Below are 22,816 nucleotides of genomic sequence, written 5' to 3'. Positions count from 1 at the left end.
CAATTAATCTCTACTCGACACCCAATCGATATGGTATCAGTTACCGATATTCTGAACATTGTCTAAGTGTCATCACAAAGAAACAAAAACAAATTATTACCTTGGATATTTAAAGTTTTATATAATTTAAAAGTTTCAACTTGCACCATTTAGTTTCTAGTTTAGACTAGGTTTTTAGTAACAGGAGGTAAACACACACTGCACAAGATTTAAATCTCTACATAACATCATCAGGGTTGAAGTTTGCTACAGGGTACAGATATGATATTGCCTCCCAGACACATGGATAAAATAAATCTCTGATAATGATCGTCTTGTTTTCAGCTTGATATTAAGCCATCCCACCACTAGTAGCCGTCCTGATAATCTGAAACAAGGCTGCAAAGAACAAATTGTGCAGGGAGTCAGATTTCCAATTGTTTATTTAGATCATTAGCTTCTCATCTTAATAAAGAAAGGCACAATGCTGAAAGGGAGTCAGGTGCAGTTTCCATTTCCCTTGGTAATATATGCTCAAAAGTTATATAAAAATCAGATAATCAGAGAGCACCCCAAAATACAGAGTGAAATATGTTGAAGATACTATTACTGCTTTTTCCTACAGGGCATGGGTTGCAATGAGATCCTGAGACAGAATCTCTACTACCTGGGATAGAAGGTGCAACTTTAGGAGCTCTTAGTGTCAAGGGCAAAGAGCAAAATCAATGCTTCAATGATAAACCAAAATGCATGTTATTTCACCTCTGCCTGGGGTGCACAGAATCGAACAGCAGTAAGTTTCGCATGACAGCAGGACTGCTGTCATATCGAGATTTAACATTCCACGTTTGGTAAGGGGCTTGACCTCCTCCTCCTCCTCCACCTCCTGAGTCTAAGTGTAACAGTCGCAATGGATCCTTCAGCAGTTGCTCATCAAAGCAGGTGGGTGGCGAAACTTGATTTCGAGTTGGGCTCGTAATTTTGTTGAGGATAAAAAATGAACAAAGGAGTTGGACTCGTTATTTCATTGAGGATAAAAAATGAACGAAGGAAGGTAATGATGTCCTTACTCTCAAACATTACATGGTCTTCAAGCTGAAGTCGGAGCTTCATAACCTCAACCAAGCTAGACCATAACCAAATTAGAGCCTAGTTACAACCAACCCTTAATGAGATAAGCGAATTAGGCCACTATTAAAAGAACTAGAAAGACTAATTAGTCCTCCCTTATGAACACACCAACCCTAGGTAGGTGGAGACCTCACTTGGAAAGCTTCTTGATGTCTTGAGCGAATACAGACTGTCCATTATAGAGCTAAAAATGGTGAGGCTCATGACTTTGCCAGCCTAGAGATGGAAACAATTGATCCCAGGTAGATCCAACAGGATAGTCATTCCCCTTCTTGAATCATTTGAAGTTTCACTGCAGACTTTTCTCTGAATTCGTTTGCATTTCACTTTTCAGGCCGTCCCTCTGCATCCCGAACTCCAAAATGAGCAAGTCAGAGACTAACTCTATAAAGGACAGCCTGGGATGAATGGTGTACTTTTGCAGCTCTAAAAACAAATGAGAAGGGAACTTCAAGAAATCAGGGGGAGTAGTGGACTGGGTGGAGATGACAAGACAGCTGCACGAGTTAAGTAAGTGGCAGCAGAGGTTACTGAATGCCGCAAAGCATTGTGGAATAAGTGGACAAGCAAGCAGTTTCTACCAGCTTGAACTGCTCATAGCTGAGAGCGGATATCTTCTCTGGAGGATTTGCTAATAAAGTACACCACAGCTTAGCTACAGCAACTGTGTCACTCACTGGAGGTTGACAACCCCAACCTAAATTGGCAGTGGGGCAGAGAACACTGGGCTAGTGTGCTGAATGGTCCCTTTTGCCACTATAGAGATGTTTCCAGCAATGGTATGTCTACCAGAACCAATCGCAATGGGTTAACATGGATGGAGGAAGAAAAGGTTCACTGAATAGGGTGTAACTCTTTTAAAGAGCCAGCATGTCGTCCATGCTCAACTGTCAGAACTCACAAAGTTAACTCATTGTTTACAGTAGCTATAGAGACATAGAATATGGTAGATTTGTGCACAAAGAAAAGACGCAGCATAAGGATACCTAAAAGGATCAAACAGAAGGGAGATTAGAAAAGGTTATGTAGGAAGCTCACATGATCCTATGACCACAAAGATGAAGAATCCAAGCACGATAGGTCCAACAGGATAGTCATTCCCCTTCTTCACAGTAGTTTCAGGCACTGAGCCCCTCTTTGTGACGTTCTTCTGAAACTTCGCACTCTTCCTGTCAGCAAGACGCCTTGAAGTAGTCTGCCAAGGAAATGAAACCAATTTAGTATACAGAACATAACAAAATGCCATGGACAAAGATAGCACAAACACATTTAAATCCCTCAGATAAGATATCTAGTTTATTCTTTGATAACACAATATAGACAAACAAAATATTTGGTTACCAAAAATATATATTCACATGCAGTTAGCATTAATCAGGTAAGACAAGGATCACACCTAAATCATGTGAAATTAATTTTTCCTCACGTCCATGATAAATATTAATAATGGTATCAATTATTTAATCGGTATTTTGGAATTGTTCTGCCGGTAATGATGATTTCTAAATCATAACACATCATAGAATTCTCACCTTATTCGTTGAAAACTATTATTACCACAAATTAGCATCATTGGCTTGGCCAGCCTGACCAACTAACTCCACTTTTGTCGATAGCCTTTTATGCTTGCTTCTTTCAAAAAACGGAATGGGTTCATTCACAAGTAGAAAGCAAAACAAGCATCAGAAGGGGGGAAAGCTACTTATTGTGGATTTTTGCTAAACTCGTAACGTAACTAGAATAGTCAAGTCTCTTTTGGACAAGCAGAACAAGCATATAGAATTGGTTATAATCGTAGTACTGAAATGCTGAAGCTAAAAATCCATAATGCTTATTTCTTGAGCTTAATGGTCAATATAACATGACTCGATACTGGACTAGTTTTTCAATAGACTACATACATAAGCGGGAGTTCTGAGAAAGCACTTGCAGAAGACTGGCTCTGATGAGAAAGCAATATACACAGAAAAAAGATGGTCAATAGTACTGCCTCCGTTCCTAAATACTATAAGTCATTTTAGAAATTTCAATATGAACTACATACTGATGTATATAGACGTATTTTAGAGTGTAGATTCACTTATTTTGCTCCATATGTAGTCCATATTGGAATCTCTAAAAGGACTTATATTTAGGAACTGAGGGAGTATATATTACATCGCCATTTATTTTTCAGTCTTTGTACGGTTCAAATTTCAAAATCATCAGCATCGTTGGGTCTAAAGGAGAAAAAAAGGAGATTGGAGGGTGAAGAAAATAATCTTAAGAGTTATTTCAGTGGGCATTTAGTTAGAACGCACATGTCCTCTTCACCATACATTCCAATGGACTAGGCAACATTCATGCCAACGTATCGATGTCCAGCTTTGCAAGAAAACAGATTGTACACGTGCTAGTGCACTAACCAGGGCTAAAATCTGCGCGTTAAAAATAGCAAACCACCTACAGATCCACCATAATTTTAGGATTATTGATCCATATCTGCGTCAAAAACTAACCTGAAGTATGAAAATCTATGATCTTTATCCAAGGTAAATATGCCCTAACCGAAACTCGCAGATCATCACAGCACCGAGCCACGCGGATCGATCACCGAAAACCGCAGCCAAAAATTCCAAAATAAACGCCCTACTGATGCCCCGTCCCGGAAGCCAGATCTCGGTAGGTTCGATCGAAACACCTCCACCCCGCATCGCCTAGTATCAATCGAAATCGATTGCTTATGCATGCATATCATGTACCACAAGGGGGATATGAGAACCCGGCGCAAATCCTCAAGACGCGAGCAGAATGAGGAAATCGCACAGACCGCTGCGCGGAGAAGAAATAGATCTTTGATGCCCTTACCATCCTTGCTTGGTGTGACCGCCGATGAACCCTAGAGAGTATCGATCGCACAGGGGAAGGGGAATCGGGGTAGGTGAGGAGAGCAGAGGGAGATAGACGAAGACAGGGCAGAAGGGAAATCCAGAGTTATCTCACTCCATGGCAAGTCCAGTATTACACACTAGATTATTAGCTCTCACACTGGCCACACGCGGCCCAATAAACCCTACGGGCCTCAGCCCATTAGACCCATTAAACTACGCTACAAGGATGCCTCCTCGCGCGTGCCACGTCGGCAGATGTACTGTTCGCTAGAGAGTAAGAAAAAATGTGGCCGTGATTACGATTGACTCGTCTTAGTTGTTTTCTATTGGTTCATATCATTGCAAAGAGAGACTTGGTCGTTCATATACTCCTTCGCCAGATACGACCACCCTGGCCCACTATTTCTTTTCCTCCCCATGCACGCTACCTCATTTCTCCTCTTTTTCTCTCATCTACTGTGGCAGAGACTGGAGGCGTTGGGGTGGCTGGGCATGGTGGGTAGGGGAGCTTCCAGCAGATGGCGTGAGGGCGGCCATCGGTGGAAATGCGGCCGCAGGAGGAGCAGCGGTGACCGATGGGCTCACGGAGAGCAGCAGCAACCGTGTCGAACCAGTGTCACAGTGTCGCAGGCGGATAGGGCGAGGTTGAGTCACGGGCGGCGGGGAGGGGGGCGATCTGGCGGCGCGGCGATCGGGCGTGCTCTAGAAAATTGATGGGCTGCGCGATCTGGGCGGGCTCGACCTGCGCCAGCAGTGCGGCTGACGAGGTACGTGTGGCTCTTGTTATTGGCTCGAAAGCCTCCTTAATTGCCCATTGTTATTAGATTTAGTGGGTACTCTTGAGATTCTCTTCGTTGGTTATCGATTATTTGGATTAGAATGTATGGGTAGGTATTTTCAGGAGTGGAGAGAAGCACCCTTCTCTCTTGTGTGATGCAGCTTCGAGTTCTTTGTTTCATTGAGTATTTTTGAAATAACTAATTGATCTTTAAAATCCAAATATATGTAAAATTCAGATATTTCATTGAGCTTCTATTTTTGTGGAATGCAAATATATGTACTCCAAAGTCCAAATTGATCTTCAGAGTCAATTACTATGGCATATTTTTTCCTCATCTACATACTTTTACAGATTAGTTCTTGGCCTTTTGTGGCATCTTTTGTTTCATCTGTTAAGATAGCCGCAATCAGTGGCTTAGACCTCTAACATCTTGAGTCAAGATTCCCTCTTAAAGTGAAAATTTTCGTTTATTCTACTGCTGCAATGATTGGCCATCTATATATTTGGCTCTGGCTTTCAGGTGGCATTTATTTTCCCTTTTCTGTAGGATAAAACTTTTCACTGTAAGCTGCTAACTTAGCAGTAATCTACTATTCAATTTACATGTTATGACTACAGATAACAAGGTTTGTATTTTCTACTCAGGTGGTTGGATATTAGTTATGAAGGTTGTCTCTGAATTTTTGCTCTATCAAGGACCGCATAAGCTTGGTCAATATGCATTTTCTGGAAATTCTATGGGAGTCGGCCGTAAAGAAGGAATTCCTACTGTATCCTACGGCATTCTTAGTCAGGTAGGTCCAATATTCCATCCTTTATTTTATGTTTCTTCTATTTGTTTAGTTTTCTTGATAATCAGTTATAGTATTGGTCTTACACATGTATATTTTTATTCCTTGTTTGTGAGGATAAACATTTCTATGCTCGCTTCTGTAGGTACTAAATATAACCAGATGAACTATTTTTGCAAACGTCCGAGTGCTAATTACACGAGTTCAAAGATTAAGTATGAGTCCGATCTATTTTTCTATCAATACAGTTTGAAGGTAAATCATTTTACAGTCATCCCGTTAGAACTTGACTAGACAACATGCATGGTGGTCTGTATTTTGTTGACATAAATGTTAAATAATTTATATCCACATGATTCTAGAAGTGCTCTCTTATAATAATCCTCGGTACAAGTTGTATTAGACTAGCAATATAATGTTGGATGAATTGAGTTAATTAATTAGTGACTATTTTTGCATGAGATAATCATTAACTTTAGTTATGTATGCGAAATATGCATAAACATTTTTTTGTGTTGTGTCCATGTCCCATGCATATATGATTTCCTTTTGCTACGTTTGTATTCATGTAACTACAGCATCCCATTTGGCTGAGTTGCTTGCCTTGCTTCTACAAATAAAGTCGTTTCGTATTGGAATTATGAAAAATGATTTCTATTTTCTCTGAAGACCAAGGAATCATATTTTATTTGTTTTCTAGAAAAGATCGGCATACTAATTTTTCCTTAATCTTATTATTCAGAATTTGTTATTGTCATCGGAAGGTGTACTACTTTACTATCACTACTAGGGAAAACCTTATACACAGAACTTTAGCAGTAGCGCTGGTTAAAAAAGGGCGCTAGTGCTACATAGCAGTAGCGCGCGCGCTTGAACCGTGCTACAGATACAGATGTAGCAGTAGTGCTTCTTCGGGGAAAAGCGCTACTACTAAAATTCCCACTACTAAGCCGAGAGGCTACAAATAGTAGTAGCAGTGTTAGAGAAACCGCGTTACCGCTAAGATTATTGTAGCAACGCGTTTGCCGTGAAAAGCGCTACTGCTAATGAAAAAAAATGAAAATCAAATATAAAAATAAATGAAAATGAAAGAAATAGAAAAAGGAGAAAGAAAAAATAAATGTAAAGGAAAATAAAAGAAAAAATAAAAATAAAGGAGAAAGGCATAGCAATAGGTCTGTTCATAACAGGTGCTATAGATAATATAGCAGCAGCGCATTTTTTAGACCCCCGTTATAGAAAGGGAAAAGGAAATAAGAAAAGAAAAGGAAAATAAATAGCTATAGCAGTAGCGCGTTTTGTAAAAGTGCTATAGCTAACTTAGCTATAGCGCGTTTTTACTTCTAGCGCTACCGCTACGTTTGACTTAACCCCCGCGCGGTTTCCTTCCCCCCGGCCACCACTTCTCCCCCAAATCCCTCGCCCCACTTAGCCGCCGTCTCCCCACTTCGCCGTCGTCCCACTTCACCGCCGTCTCCTGCTGACGTCGACGCCCCCGGAGCCACCCCCAACACCACTGGAGCCGCGCGGCCTCATCAACGCCACCGAAGCCGCCCTCGCCGCCACCGAAGCCACCCTCGACGCCCCTGCCTCCCTCGCCACAACTGCCTCCCTCGCCTGAAGGAAATATGCCCTAGAGGCAATAATAAAGTTGTTATTTATATTTCCTTATGTCATGATAAATGTTTACTATTCATGCTAGAATTGTATTAACCGGAAACTTAGTACATGTGTGAATACATAGACAAATAGAGTGTCACTAGTATGCCTCTACTTGACTAGCTCGTTAATCAAACATGATTAAGTTTCTTAGCCATAGACATGAGTTGTCATTTGATGAACGGGATAACATCATTAGAGAATGATGTGATTGACATGACCCATCCGTTAGCTTAGCACTTTGATCGTTTAGTTTATTGCTATTGCTTTCTCCATAACTTATACATGTGTTCTATGACTATGAGATTATGCAACTCCCGAATACCGGAGGAACACTTAGTGTGCTATCAACTGTCACAACGTAACTGGGTGATTATAAAGATGCTCTATAGGTGTCTCCGATGGTGTTTTTTGAGTTGGCATAGATCAAGATTAGGATTTGTCACTCCGATTGTCGGAGAGGTATCTCTGGGCCCTCTCGGTAATGCACATCACTATAAGCCTTGCAAGCAATGTAACTAATGAGTTAGTTGTGGGATGATACATTACAAAATGAGTAAAGAGACTTGCCGGTAACGAGATTGAACTAGGTATGATGATACCGACGATCGAATATCGCGTAAGTAACATACCGATGACAAAGGGAACAACGTATGTTGTTATGCGGTTTGACCGATAAAGATCTTCGTAGAATATGTAGGAACCTATATGAGCATCCAGGTTCCGCTATTGGTTATTGACCGGAGATGAGCCTCGGTCATGTCTACATAGTTCTCGAACCCGTAGGGTCCGCACGCTTAACGTTCGATGACGATATGTATTGTGAGTTATGTGATTTGATGTACCGAAGATTGTTCGGAGTCCTAGATGTGATCACGGACATGACGAGAAGTCTTGAAATGGTCGAGACATGAAGATTGATATATTGGAAGGTTATGTTTGGACACCAGAAAGGTTTCAGATAGGTTCGGGCATTTTTCGGAGTATCGGGGGGTTACTGGAACCCCCCGCGGGGTTAATGGGCCTTCATGGGCTTCAGTGGAAGAGAGGAGGAGGCGGCCAAGAGGAGGGGCGCCCCCCCAAAGCCCAATCCAAATTGGGGAGGGGGCCGACCCCCCTTTCCTTCTTCCCCTCTTCCCTTTCCTTCCCCTCCTAGTTGGACTAGGAAAGGGGGGAACCTACTCCTAGTAGGAGTAGGATTCCCCCCTTGGGGCGCGCCCTATGAGGCCGGTCGGCCCCCTCCTCCACTCCTTTATATACGGGGGAGGGGCACCCCATAGACACACAAGTTGATTTCTTGGCCGTGTGCGGTGCCCCCTCCATAGATTTCCACCCCGGTCATATTGTCGTAGTGCTTAGGCGAAGCCCTGCGTTGGTAACTTCATCATCACCGTCAACACCCCATCGTGCTGACGAAACTCTCCGTCGGCCTCAGCTGGATCTAGAGTTCGAGGGACGTCACCAAGCTGAACGTGTGCAGATCATGGATGTGACGTGTGTTCGGTACTTGATCGGTTGGATCGCGAAGACGTTCGACTACATCAACCGCGTTACTTAACGCTTCATGTCATGGAATTGTCACGGCAGATGTCCTAGTGTGAGGACTTAGTCGTGAGGCCAGCGCATCTTTGTGGTAGCTTGAGAGGGGTTGGTCGGGATGAGAGACACATGGTGGATCAACGCACAAGACAAGGATTTAGACAGCTTCGGGCCCCGGGAAACATCATCCGGTAATAGCCCTACATGCTGTTTGTGGCTAGATCTCATTATGCTCATGAGAGAGTCATCACATAAGCCGGCTCCCCCTTTGTGTCTAGCCCTAGAGATTGTTTCTTTTTTGCTTGTCCCCTCTTTGGGGAGCCCTGCCCCTCCTTATATATGTTGAAGGGGCGGGTTACATGACTAGTCCTAGTAGGATTAGGATTAGTCTATTACAAGTGGAATCCTAGTCTGCCCCCTTAAGGGAAAACTCCTTATGCCTTTCCTCGTAAACCGGCCCACTATTAACATGAACCGGCCTTTTGGGCCTTGGGCCTAGTCTTCTATCTGACCCGCCGTTAGGGCCATCTGTGAGTTGCCAGGTTCGTGAGTCGCCACTCCGGCGGGTTACCAATGAAAACGCCAAGCCCGGCCGGGTCATACCGCGGGGTATATCCCCGACATTAGCCCCCAGTTTAATTTGGATTTATCCATGTTAAACTGGTCCTGTAAAATAAACACAAGAACAAACTTGAGAGGTTGTGCTCCGGGTTAAATATTTTCCTGAACCGGCACCTGATCATCTTTAAGTCCTTGTCATTTCCTCCTGGATGCATACTCAAAGATCTTATAGCAAATCTCTTTTAACAGATATGTCCAAACCTTGCCAATGCAAAAAATCCAGGCACTTCGTCTAAAAAATCCGGGTCAATAGGCCAGCTTTATAACCAATTTGCTGACATTGGCTCTTGTAGAGAAATATTATAAGAAATAATCCATTTGAGTCGGCCTTCAATGCTCTGAAAAAATATTGGTCTTGAAATATTCAACTGATATTTAGCCGGCTTGTAGAACTTGCCGGTTTATCATTGCCAAAATATCTGGTTTGTAAATATTTCATAGCGCCGGGTCATAATTGTTGCCGACGCCGGGTCATAGTTATTGGTGACGCCGGGTCAATCTGGTTTACTCAAAACTGAGAATTTGAAGATTTTTCTCCCTTATATCCATATTACCTGTAGCCCCCAAGTCTTGAGCAGAAACAAAGTGATGACTTAAGACTTGCTTCAATATAAATACTGCCACTTTGAAGAAATCCATGTTGTTCATCTTAGTCACTAGTAAAGACTGAATACTGCATATATCTAGCCCCCAAGTGCCATGGTGCATGCTGGCACTGACATGGGACTTGCATATTTGATGTGATCTCAATTTCAATAATGTAGCCCCCAAGTGCCGGGTCGTAAGCCTGCAGCGACTCGGGATTATTCCTTCCATTGTAGAATAAACCATATTCATTGATAAAATAATAGCCATTGTGCCAAAGCGACTTTGAATACCTTATCTGTTGACAAGTAAATCCGAGTTCAAATACCCAGCGGCTCTTGGCCGATGGCGATTTTGAAGGAAATATGCCCTAGAGGCAATAATAAAGTTATTATTTATTTCCTTATATCATGATAAATGTTTATTATTCATGCTAGAATTGTATTAACCGGAAACATAATACATGTGTGAATACATAGACAAACAAAGTGTCACTAGTATGCCTCTACTTGACTAGCTCGTTAATCAAAGATGGTTATGTTTCCTAACCATGAACAATGAGTTGTTATTTGATTAACGGGATCACATCATTAAGTGAATGATCTGATTGACATGACCCATTCCATTAGCTTAGCACCCGATCATTTAGTATGTTGCTATTGCTTTCTTCATGACTTATACATGTTCCTATGACTATGAGATTATGCAACTCCCGTTTGCCGGAGGAACACTTTGTGTGCTACCAAACGTCACAACGTAACTGGGTGATTATAAAGGAGCTCTACAGGTGTCTCCAAAGGTACATGTTGGGTTGGCGTATTTTGAGATTAGGATTTGTCACTCCGATTGTCGGAGAGGTATCTCTGGGCCCTCTCGGTAATGCACATCACTTAAGCCTTGCAAGCATTGCAACTAATGAGTTAGTTGCGGGATGATGTATTACAGAACGAGTAAAGAGACTTGCCGTTAACGAGATTGAACTAGGTATTGGAATACCGACGATCGAATCTCGGGCAAGTAACATACCGATGACAAAGGGAACAACGTATGTTGTTATGCGGTCTGACCGATAAAGATCTTCGTAGAATATGTAGGAGCCAATATGAGCATCCAGGTTCCGCTATTGGTTATTGACTGGAGACATGTCTCGGTCATGTCTACATTATTCTCGAACCCGTAGGGTCCGCACGCTTAAGGTTACGATGACAGTTATATTATGAGTTTATACATTTTGATGTACCAAAGTTTGTTCGGAGTCCCGGATATGATCACGGACATGACGAGGAGTCTCGAAATGGTCGAGACATAAAGATTGATATATTGGAAGCCTATGTTTGGATATCGGAAGTGTTCCGGGTGAAATCAGGATTTTACCGGAGTACCGGGAGGTTACCGGAACCCCCCGGGAGCTATATGGGCCTTAATGGGCCATAGTGGAAGAAGAGGAGAGGCATCCAGGGTTTGGGCCGCGCGCCCCTCCCCCCTAGTTCGAATAGGACAAGGAGAGAGGGGGCCGGCGCCCTCCTCCTTCTCTCTCTCTCTTTTCCCCCTCATGAATCCTATTCCAACTAGGATTGGGGGAGAAGTCCTACTCCCGGAGGGAGTAGGACTCATCTTGGCGCGCCCCTCATGACCGGCCGGCCTCCCCCCTTTAGTCCTTTATATACGGAGGCAGGGGCACCCCAGAGATACACAAGTTGATCCACGTGATCTATTCCTTAGCCGTGTGCGGCGCCCCCAGCCACCATAGTCCTCGATAATATTGTAGCGGAGTTTAGGCGAAGCCCTGCTGCATTAGTACATCAAGATCGTCACCACGCCGTCGTGCTGACGGAACTCTTCCCCGACACTTTGCTGGATCGGAGTCCGGGGATCGTCATCGAGCTGAACGTGTGCTAAAACTCGGAGGTGTCGTAGTTTCGGTGCTTGATCGGTCGGGCCGTGAAGACGTACGACTACATCAACCAAACGCTTCCGTTGTCGATCTACTAGGTATGTAGATCACACTCTCCCCTCTCGTTGCTATGCATCACCATGATCTTGCGTGTGCGTAGGAAATTTTTTGAAATTACTACGTTCCCCATCAGTGGCATCCGAGCCTAGGTTTTATATGTTGATGTTATATGCACGAGTAGAACACAAGTGAGTTGTGGGCGATATAAGTCATACTGCTTACTAGCATGTCATACTTTGGTTCGGCGGTATTGTTGGACGAAGCGGCCCGGACCGACATTACGCGTACGCTTACGCGAGACCGGTTCTCCCGACGTGCTTTGCACATAGGTGGCTTGCGGGTGACAGTTTCTCCAACTTTAGTTGAATCGAGTGTGGCTACGCCCGGTCCTTGCGAAGGTTAAAACAGCACCAACTTGACAAACTATCGTTGTGGTTTTGATGCGTAGGTAAGATTGGTTCTTGCTTAAGCCCATAGCAGCCACGTAAAACTTGCAACAACAAAGTAGAGGACGTCTAACTTGTTTTTGCAGGGCATGTTGTGATGTGATATGGTCAAGACATGATGCTGATTTTTATTGTATGAGATGATCATGTTTTGTAACCGAGTTATCGGCAACTGGCAGGAGCCATATAGTTGTCGCTTTATTGTATGCAATGCAATCGTGATGTAATGCTTTACTTTATCACTAAGTGGTAGCGATAGTCGTGGAAGCACAAGCTCGGCGAGACGACAACGATGCTACGATGGAGATCAAGGTGTCGCGCCGGTGACGATGGTGATCACGACGGTGCTTCAGAGATGGAGATCACAAGCACAAGATGATGATGGCCATATCATATCACTTATATTGATTGCTTGTGATGTTTATCTTTTATGCATCTTATCTTGCTTTGATTGACGGCAGCATTATAAGATGATCTCTCACTAAATTATCTAGTAGTGTTCTCCCTGAGTATGCACCGTTGCGAAAGTTCTTCGTGCTGAGACACCACGTGATGATCGGGTGTGATAGGCTCTACGTTCAAATACAACGGGTGCAAAACAGTTGCACACGCGAAATACTCAAGTTAAACTTGACGAGCCAAGCATATACAGATATGGCCTCGGAACACGGAGACCGAAAGGTCGAGCGTGAATCATATAGTAGATATGATCAACATAAAGATGTTCACCAATGAAACTACTCCATCTCACGTGATGATCGGACATGGTTTAGTTGATTTGGATCACGTAATCACTTAGAGGATTAGAGGGATGTCTATCTAAGTGGGAGTTCTTTAAGTAAATTAACTGAACTTAAATTTATCATGAAAATTAGTACCTGATTAGTATCTTGCTTGTTTATGTTTGATTGTAGATAGATGGCTTGTGCTGTTGTTCCGTTGAATTTTAGTGTGTTCCTTGAGAAAGCAAAGTTGAAAGATGATGGTAGCAATTACACGGACTGGGTCCGTAACTTGAGGATTATCCTCATTGCTGCACAGAAGAATTACATCCTGGAAGCACCGCTGGGTGCCAGGCCTGCTGCAGGAGCAACGTCGGATGTTGTGAACGTCTGGCAGAGCAAAGCTGATGACTACTCGATAGTTCAGTGTGCCATGCTTTACGGCTTAGAATCGGGACTTCAACGACGTTTTGAACGTCATGGAGCATATGAGATGTTCCAGGAGTTGAAGTTAATATTTCAAGCAAATGCCCGGATTGAGAGATACGAAGTCTCCAATAAGTTCTATAGCTGCAAGATGGAGGAGAACAGTTCTGTCAGTGAGCATATACTCAAAATGTCTGGGTATAATAATCACTTGATTCAGTTGGGAGTTAATCTTCCAGATGACTGCGTCATTGACAGAATTCTCCAATCACTGCCACCAAGCTACAAGAGCTTCGTGATGAACTATAATATGCAAGGGATGAATAAGACTATTCCCGAGCTCTTCGCAATGCTGAAAGCTGCGGAGGTAGAAATCAAGAAGGAGCATCAAGTGTTGATGGTCAACAAGACCACTAGTTTCAAGAAAAAGGGCAAAGGGAAGAAGAAGGGAAACTTCAAAAAGAACGGCAAGCAAGTTGCTACTCAAGAGAAGAAACCCAAACCTGGACCTAAGCCTGAAACTGAGTGCTTGTATTGCAAGCAGACTGGTCACTGGAAGCGGAACTGCCCCAAGTATTTGGCGGATAAGAAGGATGGCAAGGTGAAAAAAGGTATATGTGATATACATGTTATTGATGTGTACCTTACTAATACTCGCAGTAGCACCTGGGTATTTGATACTGGTTCTGTTGCTAATATTTGCAACTCGAAACAGGGACTACGGATTAAGCGAAGATTGGCTAAGGACGAAGTGACGATGCGCGTGGGAAACGGTTCCAAAGTCGATGTGATCGTAGTCGGCACGCTACCTCTACATCTACCTTCGGGATTAATATTAGACCTAAATAATTGTTATTTGGTGCCAGCGTTAAGCATGAACATTATATCTGGATCTTGTTTGATGCGAGACAGTTATTCATTTAAATCAGAGAATAATGGTTGTTCTATTTATATGAGTAATATCTTTTATGGTCATGCACCCTTGAAGAGTGGTCTATTCTTGTTAAATCTCGATAGTAGTAATACACATATTCATAATGTTGAAGCCAAAAGATGCAGAGTTGATAATGATAGTGCAACTTATTTGTGGCACTACCGTTTAGGTCATATCGGTGTAAAGTGCATGAAGAAACTCCATACTGATGGACTTTTGGAACCACTTGATTATGAATCACTTGGTACTTGCGAACCGTGCCTCATGGGCAAGATGACTAAAATGCCGTTCTCCGGTACTATGGAGAGAGCAACAGATTTGTTGGAAATCATACATACAGATGTATGTGGTCCGATGAATATTGAGGCTCGTGGCGGATATCGTTATTTTCTCACCTTCACAGATGATTTAAGCAGATATGGGTATATCTACTTAATGAAACATAAGTCTGAAACGTTCGAAAAGTTCAAAGAATTTCAGAGTGAAGTTGAAAATCATCGTAACAAGAAAATAAAGTTTCTACGATCTGATCGTGGAGGAGAATATTTGAGTTATGAGTTTGGTGTACATTTGAAAAATTGTGGAATAGTTTCGCAACTCACGCCACCCGGAACACCACAGCGTAATGGTGTGTCCGAACGTCGTAATCATACTTTACTAGATATGGTGCGATCTATGATGTCTCTTACTGATTTACCGCTATCGTTTTGGGGATACGCTCTAGAGACGGCCGCATTCACGTTAAATAGGGCACCATCAAAATCCGTTGAGACGACGCCTTATGAACTGTGGTTTGGCAAGAAACCAAAGTTGTCGTTTCTGAAAGTTTGGGGCTGCGATGCTTATGTGAAAAAGCTTCAACCTGATAAGCTCGAACCCAAATCAGAGAAATGTGTCTTCATAGGATATCCAAAGGAGACTATTGGATACACCTTCTATCACAGATCCGAAGGCAAGACTTTTGTTGCTAAATTTGGAAACTTTCTAGAGAAGGAGTTTCTCTCGAAAGAAGTGAGTGGGAGGAAAGTAGAACTTGACGAGGTAACTGTACCTGCTCCCTTATTGGAAAGTAGTACATCACAGAAAACTGTTTCTGTGACACCTACACCAGTTAGTGAGGAAGCTAATGATAATGATCATGAAACTTCAGAACAAGATACTACTGAACCTCGTAGATCAACCAGAGTAAGATCCGCACCAGAGTGGTACGGTAATCCCGTTCTGGAAGTCATGCTATTAGATCATGATGAACCTACGAACTATGAAGAAGCAATGGTGAGCCCAGATTCCGCAAAGTGGCTTGAAGCCATGAAATCTGAGATGGGATCCATGTATGAGAACAAAGTATGGACTTTGGTTGACTTGCGCGATGACCGGCAAGCAATTGAGAATAAATGGATCTTCAAGAAGACTGACGCTGACGGTAATATTACTGTCTACAAAGCTCGACTTGTCGCAAAAGGCTTTCGGCAAGTTCAAGGGATTGACTACGATGAGACCTTCTCACCCGTAGCGATGCTTAAGTCTGTCCGAATCATGTTAGCAATTGCCGCATTTTATGATTATGAAATTTGGCAGATGGATGTCAAAACTGCATTCCTGAATGGATTTCTGGAAGAAGAGTTGTATATGATGCACCCAGAAGGTTTTGTCGATCCAAAGGGAGCTAACAAAGTGTGCAAGCTCCAGCGATCCATTTATGGACTGGTGCAAGCCTCTCGGAGTTGGAATAAACGCTTTGATAGTGTGATCAAAGCATTTGGTTTTATACAGACTTTTGGAGAAGCCTGTATTTACAAGAAAGTGAGTGGGAGCTCTGTGGCATTTCTGATATTATATGTAGATGACATATTACTAATTGGAAATGATATAGAATTTCTGGATAGCATAAAGGGATACTTGAATAAGAGTTTTTCAATGAAAGACCTCGGTGAAGCTGCTTACATATTAGGCATTAAGATCTATAGAGATAGATCAAGACGCTTAATTGGACTTTCACAAACCACATACCTTAACAAAATTTTGAAGAAGTTCAAAATGGATCAAGCAAAGAAAGGGTTCTTGCCTATGTTACAAGGTGTGAAGTTGAGTAAGACTCAATGCCCGACCACTTCAGAAGATAGAGAGAATATGAAAGATGTTCCCTATGCTTCAGCCATAGGCTCTATCATGTATGCAATGCTGTGTACCAGACCTGATGTGTTCCTTGCTATAAGTCTAGCAGGGAGGTACCAAAGTAATCCAGGAGTGGATCACTGGACAGCGGTCAAGAACATCCTGAAATACCTGAAAAGGACTAAGGATATGTTTCTCATATATGGAGGTGACAAAGAGCTCATCGTAAAAGGTTACGTTGATGCAAGCTTTGACACTGATCCGGATGATTCTAAATCGCAAACCGGATACGTGTTTACATTAAACGGTGGAGCTGTCAGTTGGTGCAGTTCTAAACAAAGCGTTGTAGCGGGATCTACATGTGAAGCGGAATACATAACTGCTTCGGAAGTAGCAAATGAAGGAGTCTGGATGAAGGAGTTCATATCCGATCTAGGTGTCATACCTAGTGCATCGGGTCCAATGAAAATCTTTTGTGACAATACTGGTGCAATTGCCTTGGCAAAGGAATCCAGATTTCACAAGAGAACCAAGCACATCAAGAGACGCTTCAATTCCATCAGGGATCTAGTCCAGGTGGGAGACATAGATATTTGCAAGATACATACGGATCTGAATGTTGCAGACCCGTTGACTAAGCCTCTTCCATGAGCAAAACATGATCAGCACCAAGGCTCCATGGGTGTTAGAATCATTACTGTGTAATCTAGATTATTGACTCTAGTGCAAGTGGGAGACTGAAGGAAATATGCCCTAGAGGCAATAATAAAGTTATTATTTATTTCCTTATATCATGATAAATGTTTATTATTCATGCTAGAATTGTATTAACCGGAAACATAATACATTGTGAATACATAGACAAACAAAGTGTCACTAGTATGCCTCTACTTGACTAGCTCGTTAATCAAAGATGGTTATGTTTCCTAACCATGAACAATGAGTTGTTATTTGATTAATGGGATCACATCATTAAGTGAATGATCTGATTGACATGACCCATTCCATTAGCTTAGCACCCGATCGTTTAGTATGTTGCTATTGCTTTCTTCATGACTTATACATGTTCCTATGACTATGAGATTATGCAACTTCCGTTTGCCGGAGGAACACTTTGTGTGCTACCAAACGTCACAACATAACTGGGTGATTATAAAGGAGCTCTACAGGTGTCTCCAAAGGTACATGTTGGGTTGGCGTATTTCGAGATTAGGATTTGTCACTCCGATTGTCGGAGAGGTATCTCTGGGCCCTCTCGGTAATGCACATCACTTAAGCCTTGCAAGCATTGCAACTAATGAGTTAGTTGCGGGATGATGTATTACAGAACGAGTAAAGAGACTTGCCTTTAACGAGATTGAACTAGGTATTGGAATACCGACGATCGAATCTCGGGCAAGTAACATACCGATGACAAAGGGAACAACGTATGTTGTTATGCGGTCTGACCGATAAAGATCTTTGTAGAATATGTAGGAGCCAATATGAGCATCCAGGTTCCGCTATTGGTTATTGACCGGAGACATGTCTCGGTCATGTCTACATTATTCTCGAACCCGTAGGGTCCGCACGCTTAAGGTTACGATGACAGTTATATTATGAGTTTATACATTTTGATGTACCGAAGTATGTTCGGAGTCCCGGATATGATCACGGACATGACGAGGAGTCTCGAAATGGTCGAGACATAAAGATTGATATATTGGAAGCCTATGTTTGGATATCGGAAGTGTTCCGGGTGAAATCGGGATTTTACTGGAGTACCGGGAGGTTACCGGAACCCCCCGGGAGCTATATGGGCCTTAATGGGCCATAGTGGAAGAAGAGGAGAGGCAGCCAGGGTTTGGGCCGCGCGCCCCTCCCCCCTAGTCTGAATAGGACAAGGAGAGAGGGGGCCGGCGCCCTCCTCCTTCTCTCTCTCTCTTTTCCACCTCATGAATCCTATTCCAACTAGGATTGGGGGAGAAGTCCTACTCCTGGAGGGAGTAGGACTCATCCTGGCGCGCCCCTCATGGCCGGTCGGCCTCCCCCCTTTAGTCCTTTATATACGGAGGCAGGGGCACCCCAGAGATACACAAGTTGATCCACGTGATCTATTCCTTAGCCGTGTGCGGCGCCCCTAGCCACCATAGTCCTCGATAATATTGTAGCGGAGTTTAGGCGAAGCCCTGCTGCAGTAGTACATCAAGATTGTCACCACGCCGTCGTGCTGACGGAACTCTTCCCCGACACTTTGCTGGATCGGAGTCCGGGGATCGTCATCGAGCTGAACGTGTGCTAAAACTCGGAGGTGCCGTAGTTTCGATGCTTGATCGGTCGGGCCGTGAAGATGTACGACTACATCAACCAAACGCTTCCGTTGTCGATCTACTAGGTATGTAGATCACACTCTCCCCTCTCGTTGCTATGCATCACCATGATCTTGCGTGTGCGTAGGAAATTTTTTGAAATTACTACGTTCCCCATCAGATTTAATATGCCTCCATTATAAGCCGGAATTTTTATAACCCGACGGCTTATAGCCTTTGAGAAAATCAAGAATTGATAACCCTTTTGAGACACCAATTTCAATCTTTGATGATGGGCTGGAACTTAATCATTTATGTAAATCATAGCTCTGTAAATCCTACATTGAGTTAAACAACATATGCTCTGGCGACTTAACGTCAAAAGCGAGGGCGGGTAACCACCCAAATGTAGTCTTATCCTGCACACAAGTAGATCACAAGATCCCTTGGCGGTTTACTGCAGGGCGGGTCATAATATCCCACATATAACCATTGTGATATTGAATTTGTACTGCCGGTTTACATGACCTGTGCAGTAAGGGTGATAACCCAATCCTTAGAAGCCAATACTTCCAAATATATGATGATTGTCACATGTTGGCGACTTATCGTCCAAAGCCAAGCCGGGTTTAAACGAAACCACACTTATACTTAGATCTGAACAAAAAAGTCTAAGACAAAACCAAAGATTGTTTGCAAAAACTTAAACCAAATAAAAATCGAGGTTTCTGATTCGAATACGATCAGTAAACCGTTCCAAAGGGGTTACGATAGGATTTGAATACGATAATGTAGCCCCCATTGGCTTTGGCGTTGCGCCGATCAAGAGGGTACCGACAGCTATGTTCTCTTTGGTTCGAATATGACCTATGTTTGAACAGGAAGCCCCCAAATGACCTTGAGAGGTTTTTAACGACCCTGATTGAATACGATCCAAGTCGTACCCAAAAGGGGTTAAGCTATGATTCGAATACGATCAAGAAGCCCCCTAGTGAGTTTGGCAGTGTGCCGATCAAGAGGGTACCAACTGCTATATTCTCTTTGGTTCGAATTTGAATAGGAAGCCCCCAAGTGACCATATAAATTTTGGCATCGCGCGATCAAGAGGGTACCGACAGCTATGCTCGATGAACAGGAAGCCCCCAAGTGACCATATAAATTTTGGCATCGCGCCGATCAAGAGGGTACCGACAGCTATGCTCAATGAGAAGGAAGCCCCCAAGTGACCATAATAAGGTAAGCCGTAAGGCAGGATACCCATGTTTGAACCACGCATCATGGCAGCAAGTTCTCATTGGCAACCTTTAATTTTTCTGAGAACTAGAATCTTGCGAGAGATTAATTCTTTTTGAACCGGAACTTTAAACCGGATTTGAAAGCTTCAAAACTTTGTGGGAGACAAATTGTCCTTGAGCCGGATGTTTGAACCGGATTTGAGAGCTTAAAAGCTTTGTAAGAGATAAATTTACCTTGAGCCGGATGTTTGAACCGGATTTGAGAGCTTAAAAGCTTTGCGGGAGAGAGATGTCTCTTGAACCGGATTTTAAACCAGAATCTTTATTTTGAACCGACAATTTTCTGATGACCTTTAAATTTTCATCAATATGGCGGTGTCCTCCGGAACCGGGTTATCATTCCCTCCAATGACCCGGAGTTCCCGAGTCATGTCATTGTAGCCCCCGAGTCTTAAGACTATTCGAGGAGTTTGCTTGAGACTCTCCATATTTGACCGTGATATAAACCAGTATGAGTCCTTCAACGGCGCAATGATATAATAACCCTGTCCTGCATTGGAGAACTTACAAGCCAGAATAATTGCTCTTTTAAAGAAAGCAATATGTAATATAAAAAATACCGGATGGATTTCACCTGATATTTATCCACCGCGAAGTTGATGATCACTGCAGTGACGCTGAAATCAATCACGGTTGAACCGGCCACGAGAGCAGATGGATGAGTCGCCCATGGCGTTGTAAGCCGGTGCGGACGGGCGAGTCAATAGCAGGAGCGGTAAGCCGCACGGACAGGCGAATTAGCCGCGTTATGTTGATGTAAACCGAACCACATGGGCGGCTGCTTGCGCCCACCTGTTGAACAGTAAGCGATCGCAGATGTCGTTGCATGATGATGCTAACGCACACCCCATGGGTACGGCATTATACCATCTTTATGATGAATCATTGTCCTGCACACAAAAGTGTATATACCGAAGTGATTGTTTTTTGACAAAAACAATATGCGCTAATAAAATAATTTTAGATGAATATCACCTGATGTTTTGTGACCGAAAGATGATCTGCGCAGGCCGGCGGGTCATGGCAACCTGGAGTGGCGACTCGGATGGGCGCCGGCTGTGCAAGACCACGATTAACAGAGGTGGGAACGGCACCGGACCAGCAAACAGGAGACCCGGGATGGCGCGGGACGACGGTAGTAGTGAGGACATGCCTTACCTCCTTCCCACGTTGAGCCGCCGGAGAGCCACCCTGCATTGACAGCCACCTGGCCTCCCTGGCGACTCGCCTCACTTTACCTTGCTGTAAAATTTCCTCATCAGCAGCTGTTGCAGCGAGCCGCCTCCGCCTCCTGCTGAATCCGCTCAATCGCCTCCGCCGACTCACATCCACCCGCTCCGTCGGTTTACGTCAGCCTCGCTGTGAACCGCGCGTCGCGCCTCCGGCATCTCGTGGCACTGTGCTGGCTCTGCCGCACGTCCAGGACCTCACCTTCGCGTCCTTATTTCGGACCCATTCCGGCATGTCCACACTACTAATTAGCATTGGGCGGTTTGATGGTGACTTGTAGAAGAAACCCAAGGCCACGGGCCCGCTTGCAGCAGCAGGAGCAATCCATGGCTGATCGCGTTGAGGGCGGGCTGTCCTGGCACAGGCGACGACTCGGCGGCCGGCGGCTCAAGAGGCTGGCAACTGTAGCCGCAGTGGTGACTTCTCCGCGGACATGCACTTAAACGGCGGCGGTTTGGCTGTAACTTGAGGGCGTTGGCGACTCAGAGCCGGGGCGTGTTGATGGCAGCTCGAGACCGAGTCACGCCCGCAATGGAAGGCCATAGCGGCGACTCGGCGGCGAATAGCCAAGGCTGCCTGCTAGTCTGTTTTCCGGGTCGTAGTCAATTTGACCGTCCTTGTCCGAGTCTTCCTCCAACAGTCCTTGATCTCTTCTGACTCGGTGGATGTAATAATCAAGGGATGTAGTAATACTCGAGTAGCACTAGCCCTCTTCCCAAAAAAAGGAATAGTTGATGTTGGCTTTCACGTGGCAGAGTGCTAGTTTAAGTGTTGGAAATATGCCCTATAGGCAATAATAAATTGGTTATTACTATATTTCCTTGTTCATGATAATCGTTTATTATCCATGCTAGAATTGTATTGATAGGAAACTCAGATACATGTGTGGATACATAGACAACACCATGTCCCTACTAAGCCTCTAGTTGACTAGCTTGTTGATCAATAGATGGTTACGGTTTCCTGACCATGGACATTGGATGTCGTTGATAACGGGATCACATCATTATGTGATGGACAAGACCCAATCCTAAGCTTAGCACAAGATCGTGTAGTTCGTATGCTAAAGCTTTTCTAATGTTAAGTATCATTTCCTTAGACCATGAGATTGTGCAACTCCCGGATACTGTAGGAGTGCTTTGGGTGTGCCAAACGCCACAACGTAACTGGGTGGCTATAAAGGTGCACTATGGGTATCTCCGAAAGTGTCTGTTGGGTTGGCACGAATCGAGACTGGGATTTGTCACTCCGTGTAACGGAGAGGTATCTCTGGGCCCACTCGGTAGGACATCATCATAATGTGCACAATGTGACCAAGGAGTTGATCACGGGATGATGTGTTACGGAACGAGTAAAGAGACTTGCCAGTAACGAGATTGAACAAGGTATTGGGATATCGACGATCGAATCTCGGGCAAGTATCGTACCGATAGACAAAGGGAATTGTATA

The 22,816-nt window shown here is 43.8% G+C and overlaps 1 protein-coding gene across 1 annotated transcript; it reads right to left on the bottom strand.

The window, feature by feature from the left end:
- Nucleotides 1-205: 205 nt before the first annotated feature.
- Nucleotides 206-4,128, bottom strand: LOC125508285 (uncharacterized). The gene is made up of 3 exons (XM_048672945.2): nt 3,958-4,128; nt 2,149-2,305; nt 206-378 (listed from the first exon to the last, which is right to left on the bottom strand). The coding sequence occupies exons 1-3, from the start codon at nt 3,958-3,960 to the stop codon at nt 332-334; spliced, it is 207 nt and encodes a 68-aa protein (XP_048528902.1). The 5' UTR covers nt 3,961-4,128; the 3' UTR covers nt 206-331.
- Nucleotides 4,129-22,816: the final 18,688 nt, after the last annotated feature.

Source organism: Triticum urartu, chromosome 5A (genome assembly GCF_056163025.1).
Source record: "Triticum urartu cultivar PI428250 chromosome 5A, HENAU_Tu73, whole genome shotgun sequence".
In the NCBI taxonomy this organism is placed as follows: domain Eukaryota; kingdom Viridiplantae; phylum Streptophyta; class Magnoliopsida; order Poales; family Poaceae; genus Triticum; species Triticum urartu.
This window is presented reverse-complemented; position numbering and strand designations above follow the sequence as displayed.